The following is a 6,476-nucleotide window of genomic DNA, read 5'->3' on the forward strand; positions in this document are numbered from 1 at the left end:
AGATTCGAGATTGGGATGGCTTTTGACTGCCGTGTTCAGCGCCGTTATTAGCTCAAGCCCTAAAAACTGGCTTGTCATGGCTAAATGAACCACATACACGGTCGGGCACTGCCCACCTCTACTGTAAAAGCCACAACAAACCAGCAATTACACTTTTTGTTTTCAGTGGAGAAAAGTAAAATGGACTCAGCTAAGGGCCTTTTGACCCGAGAAGTGCCAGTGTCTGGACGGCCACAGTGTGTGTGTGTGGCTGGGACAGAGCCAAGGACGGACCCTTGCCCGGCCTTCCTTCTCCAACCTCGATCTCTCCAGGGTTCGACAGAGCTGTTGCTCCTGGAGCGACCCCAGCAGACCCGTCGGGCCGGCCTTAGACCACACCTCTTCCGCCAGCGGCCCCCGGCGAGCCTTTTGCAGCCGAGCGCTTCGGAGCGCGCATGACAATTCAAAGCAGCGCGGGAAAACTCGCGCAGGCGCATTGGTGCATTGCCTCGGTGGGCGCTCCTGGCGGCCGCGACCGTCCAAGACCGGGCTCTCCTAAACCGTGAGTTTCTGACAGGCTGCTCTCCAGCTCTACACTGTAAGGGATCCGGGGCGAGTTCCCTTCTGACTTAGGTTTGGTCGCCCTGCGAGCATCCTTCCTTTGAGCTCCCGCGGCGGGAAGGGGTGCATGCGCCTGCGCACTGAGCTCCCCGTTGGTGTGGGGGTGCTCGCTCTCCGCTCTCCCCTTCATTCATTCCGCTGCGGTCCGACCCGGCCCTCGGTTGGCACCCGGTTAGAGCGGGGCCGTGGGCCAGCCTCCTGACGAGCGCTCTGCTCCCGGGTCTTCTCGGGTCAAACCGCCGTTCCTCCCCCAGAGCCCGCGGCGGGCGGGCGGGTGTCCAGGCCGGCCTGAGCCGGCTCCACCCCAGCCCGCAGGAGTCCCCGCTCATCCCGCCCTCCAGGCTGGGAGGTGGACTGACGGTGTGTTTTTTTTTAATGTTAGTTCCGTTGAGGGCAGTTGGCGCGGTGTGCCTGGTCCAGGCTTCTCCTTTCTCACAGAGTTCTGTTTTTCACAGCTGCTGCTCTCCCCTGTGGCCATGTCTCCGTAGTTGGCATTTGGCATTCCAGTTGTGTGGTGGGAGCCTCACTGGGTGCTCAGATGGAGGAGCCGGTGGCGTTTTCTGCTCTGCAGGGCTGTGACAGGAGCCCCTCTGATGACTCATTAAAAAAATATGAGCAGAATGTTAAACTTTCAGGTATGTGTTTAATGCCCCAATTCAGACAATGCACACCCAGCCGGCCCTTCTGCATTTTCTAATTCGTTGAACTGTAATTGAATTACAATCTCGGAAATACAAACAAACAAAAATCCACAAACACCTGACTCATAAACTGAGTCGTGTGTTTATGTAGGATTTCACGTATTGTTGCATAGATTCATAAAATCTAGACTTGACTTGGGATTGGGTTGCATTTTGAGAGGATTGGAATCCAACTTTGTCCTTTTAGATAACAAATATTTAGTCCAGACATTAAGTACTCTCTAGGGAAACGTGTTTGTTGAAGCCTAAACTGGCACTTCCCTTCCAGACCCGCCTTACCTGGGACAGCTTGGTTTTAGAAATTGTCAGGGAAGGGATCTTAAGTATTCAGAAACAGAATTCACAGATAGAAATGAATGGAATGATTTGTAGCTCACCACTCAAGATGATGATTGAAAATATGGTATCTTACCAGCTAGAACGTGCCCCTTCAGCTAGCCGTGGGGGTCCACAGCCATAAGCTCAGGCGCAGGTGGAGGCCTGAGGATCGGGGGTTCAAGGCCAGCCCGGGCTACTTGACACCCAGTCTCAGGGCCACCCACAGAAGTAGTATCTCTTCATACACACTGTACCTGCTGCCCATGTGGTCATGTTCATTTAACATGCATGTTTTTAAACAGAAGAGTCCAAAATGCAGCCATCGTCTTTGTCCTAAGGAGATTTAGTCTTGTCCAAAAAGATACTAATTTTGACTTTTAATTTATGGTATGCACCTCATTTGCTGTGGGGGCGTCCTGTTTATTGTGGAATAATCAAAGATAGAGGGTCACTCCAGGTGGATTTCAGACTCTGACACAGCAGGGAGAACAGCCATGCAAAGGTGTCTTTATTGATTGTTAACACAAGTTCCTCACACCAAAGCCCTGATCTAATCTTCATGCTTTCTGAAGGAAGCATCACACCCCTGCAGCTTATTCCTTACTGTGCACTGTTTGCAGTACCCAATAAAGCAGGATGTTCCGAGTGTGCCAGGAAGGTCTTGTGACCAGAGTCATGCCAAGACCATAGAGCTCCTTCAGAAACACAGCTCTGTAGACAACAGCAAACAATCACTGTTTCCCACAGTACCTTCAAGGTCTAAGTAAAACATCCTTACAGTGGGTACGGGATGACCGGGTGCATGCTCTACAGTGGGTACGGGATACCCGCGTGCGTGCCCTACAGTGGGTACGGGATGCCCGGGTGCGTGCCCTACAGTGGGTATGGGATACCCGAGTGCGTGCCCTACAGTGGGTACGGAATGTCTGAGTGCGTGCCCTACAGTGGGTACGGGATACCTGCGTGCATGCCCTGCAGTGGGTACGGGATGCCCGCGTGCGTGCCCTACAGTGGGTACAGGATACCCGCGTGTGTGCCTTATAGTAGGTATGGGATGTCCGAGTGCATGCTTACAGTGGTTGCAGGTATTACCTTGGTTTGCTCTCTTTTTATTTAAAATTTATTTCAGCTTGTATGAAACTACATGATCCCCTAAGTATAGGAAATTAAGTCAGTATACTCCATACTGTTGCTCTATGGTGAGACTGAGAATATGTCTAAGTGATGGATACTTACTATATATTCATATATGCAGGCGCTTTTCTAGATGTTAGTGATAAATCAGTGATTGATGTTTCTCAAGCTCCTATAGCTGGTAGTGGCGGCATAGCCTTTCACACACTTGGGATGCAGAGACTGGAGGATCTCTGAGTTTGAGGCCAGCTTTGTCTACATAATGCCCAAATGACACGGATACTATTAGAACCTTCTTATCCCAACTTTTATATTCTCCTGTAGATGATAAAGCACCAGCTGGTGATGCAGCCCAGCGGTAGAGCGCTGCGCTAGTGTGCACAAGGTTTGGTCCTCGGCATTCCAGTAACCATAGTGATGATGATGATGATGTTTGTATGTATGTATGTAGGCCTATAGATAGGAAACTTAGATTATTCACAGAGATGAACTCTGTGCTCAAGACAGACCCTACTCTCCCCATCTCCAGAGTTGTTACACTGCCTCCTGTGTTGAAATTGTGTGGAGTCTCCTCTGTCTGATGCAGCTTAAGTTGTTGCCTCCCTGAGGTGACACTGTTGGCTCCTCTTGGACTCTGGTCTCTGACGCTTGTTCCTCTTCCCCTTTAATCTGTCTTCTCCTTGTCGTTTCTCTGCTTTAACTCTGTAGCCTTGGCTCACGTTGTCTGCATTGCCCTTTTCGGCTTTGCCCCGAGCTTTCTTTCCTTTCTCAGTGTCTCTGCATACATAGTTCTGTCTCCTTAAAAGGTCCTTTCATTTCCCACACTAGCACACAACCCTCTAGGCTGGGCGGTGGCAGCGCACACCTTTAATCCCAGCACTGGGGAGGCAGAGGCAGGCGGATCTCCAGGACATCCACGGCTACAGAGAAACCCTGTCTTAGGAAAAGAACAACAAAAAAGAGTCTGTCTCTTCTACTAGACTAAAATTCCTGGAGAAGCTCAGTTGCTTGAGTTTGTTCATTTTAAGAGTATACACGTTGTCGAACATTTTTAAAGGTAGTGATTGTGAGTTGGTGTAAGCGTCATGGTGCCTCCCTGATACTGAGCAGAGGATGTAATCTCTCTGCCTTGATTTCTGAATCTGATTTAGACAGGGTCTCTCTCTGTGCACACCCTAGCTAGCTGCGTCAAACTTCCTGTGTAGAACAGGCTGCTGGGAACTCATGCAGGGAGATGCCTGCCTCTGCCTCCTGAGTGAGGAACTAAAGTTGTGTGCCGGTGTGCCTGGCGAGATAGTCAGTGTGCCAACATCACCGTGCTGTTAGGAAAATCTGAGGGCCAAGCAGTGGCGTGTGCCTGGAGTCCCAGCATTCAGGAAGAAAGGATTGCAAGCTTGGGACCAGCCTGAGCTATGTAGTGAGGCTGCGGCAGAAACCAGGTGATGTGTGCACTAGCTAGTGAGCCTTGAGCTCTGGCCACACCCCTGCAGGGAGAAGAACCACCGGAGAAAGTGATGCATGAGAAAGCACTTTGAAAATGCCATACACTTTGAGTATAATTTTGAGAAACTAGCTCGTGCTCATTTGACGATTCTTATGGGGTTCTTTTTGTGTCAGTGGTTTACTACATTTTATGTTACTGCTTCCACTTTATCTATACTTTTGTGTTTAGTTAAAATTAGCCATTTTCTGGGGTCAAAGACAGAGAATGCTGTTAACTTTGGGGACACATTAAATGAGTTTCTCCCCGCCCCATACTAGAGGACCTTAGAAGGCCGTCTGTCTAAGAATGGACTGACCAATCTGTGCATGACACTTTGACAGCCTGGGAGATTTTGGATCTTGGTGAAGGAAATTGTTTTCAAGACTATTGCGTTGTGCCCTTAGTATGCCACCTAGTGATCACAGCACACATTGCATGTTTGTTTGTATTTTATTTCATATATTTTGGGTGTTTGAGATAGTCTGGCCTCAAATTCACTATGTGTTTGAGGCTGGCCTTGAACTCCTGACCCTCTCATTTCCACATCCCGGGCTCTGGAAGTACCAGCATGTATTATCACACCCTCTCCTGGGGCTCCAGTGCTCTTCCTGCCTTAGGGTCCTGAGGAGCTGGATCTGCTGTGTGGGCCACCTTGCCCAACTTTAGGTCTCTTTGCTTTAAACTTGGCATTTTCATCTTAAAGGCCAGCTATGTACTGGCTATGTATCTCTTAGTCTGTAGAAATTTGCCATGTTTGCTTTTGAGGCTGTCTTTTTTTATTTTCCTGCTGGTAACTTTTGTAGCTTGCAACTTTTTAGCAACTCTATGGGATTTTAATGTTTATCATTTTGTGGTTAGTTACTTGCTTTAAAATGTATTTCATTGATTTATCTTTTTTGGTTTTTCGAGACAGGGTTTCTCTGTGTAACTGTCCTGGAACTTACTCTGTAGACCAGGCTGGCCTCGAACTCAGAGATCCGCCTGCCTCTGCTGCCCAAGTGCTGGGATTAAAGGCATGTGCCACCACACCCGACTTGATTTCTCTTTCACCTAAGGAGTTGTAGAAGCTGAGCAGTGATGGCAGATTCCTGTAATGGTACTTGAGAGTCAGAGGGGAGATTCACAGACCCTGTCCAAGCCTGGTCGCAGTGGTGGTGCACACCTTTTATCCCAGCTCTCTGTGAGTTCAAGGCCAGCCTGGTCTACAGAGTGACTTCCAGGACATCTGGGGGTGGGGGTGTGCCCGACCCTGTCCCAAACCAAAATGAGCAACAACAAAACCGTTAAAATACCTCTCGTTGATTCTAACTATAAATTCTTACTTCCCTCATAGGCATTAAAAAAGATATTGAGAAGCTTTGTGAAGCTGTTCCACAGCTTGTCAGTCTGTTCAAAATCAAGGACAAAATCGGAGAAGGTAATTTAAGGGTATATCTTATATTGTGAAACTGTTGAAATCATGATAATGTTAGTAGCTATGGTGACAGATTTTCTCCCCCTTGAAAAGAATGAAAGTGATAAATATTTAGGGTAAAACAGACAGTCATAATTGGTCTTTTATCCCATTGAGACATTTATTAATCTTATAACATTGTTTACCTTAACATTTTTTTAAAGCCTAATACTGAAAAATCTACTGAATTGCTTCTAGGCACCTTCAGCTCTGTTTATTTGGCCACGGCACAGTTGCAAGTAGGACACGAAGAGAAAATTGCGCTGAAACACTTAATCCCAACAAGCCATCCTGTAAGAATTGCTGCAGAGCTTCAGTGTCTGACCGTTGCGGGGTAGGCGACTGGCGGGCGTTTCACGGAACTGGCTGTGGTTTGCAGGAATGATGAGATTGTGCCTGAAGTTCCCGCCACCTCTTTGCTCTTGGCTAGTGCTTTGCCCACACCTGGCATGGTTAAATTTCCGTTAATCCTTTTAGAGGGGATTTCTCCTGAGCTCCAGCATGGCTTCCTGTTTTTATCCCATATCTCTTTGTAACCTTCCTTCCTGGCAAATACCGGCTTTGGCTTATGGTCCACGCTTGTTCTTAGTGGGAAGAACTGTCTCCCTCTCCAGGACTGATAGCCTTTCCTCCTGTTGTTTCCTGTCTTTCCCCTTGGCATCTAGACTCAGCTCGGTTAGTCCTGTTGACACACGATTTGGTGACCAGTGTCCACTCGCTCTGAGCTGTCCTTCGTCATCAGGTTGCCCTGCTGCCCCTTAGCTCTCCTTAACGGCCAGTTTCTCAG

General features: G+C 48.4%; 1 protein-coding gene across 3 annotated transcripts in view; it reads left to right on the forward strand.

The window, feature by feature from the left end:
* Positions 1 to 495: 495 nt before the first annotated feature.
* Positions 496 to 6,476, forward strand: part of Cdc7 (cell division cycle 7) — a 19,394-nt gene continuing 13,413 nt past the window's right edge. The window contains exons 1-4 of one of the 3 annotated variants that reach the window (XM_005359639.3): positions 496 to 541; positions 1,056 to 1,235; positions 5,570 to 5,653; positions 5,888 to 6,023. In XM_005359639.3, the coding sequence (XP_005359696.1) occupies positions 1,139 to 1,235; positions 5,570 to 5,653; positions 5,888 to 6,023 (317 nt within the window). In that variant the 5' untranslated portion in view covers positions 496 to 541; positions 1,056 to 1,138. Of the gene's footprint in view, positions 542 to 894; positions 961 to 1,055; positions 1,236 to 5,569; positions 5,654 to 5,887; positions 6,024 to 6,476 lie in introns of those variants that run through there. The other 2 variants (XM_026784990.1, XM_026784988.1) reach the window with 2 other exon arrangements.

This window comes from Microtus ochrogaster, linkage group LG1, assembly GCF_000317375.1.
Source record: "Microtus ochrogaster isolate Prairie Vole_2 linkage group LG1, MicOch1.0, whole genome shotgun sequence".
Lineage (NCBI taxonomy): Eukaryota > Metazoa > Chordata > Mammalia > Rodentia > Cricetidae > Microtus > Microtus ochrogaster.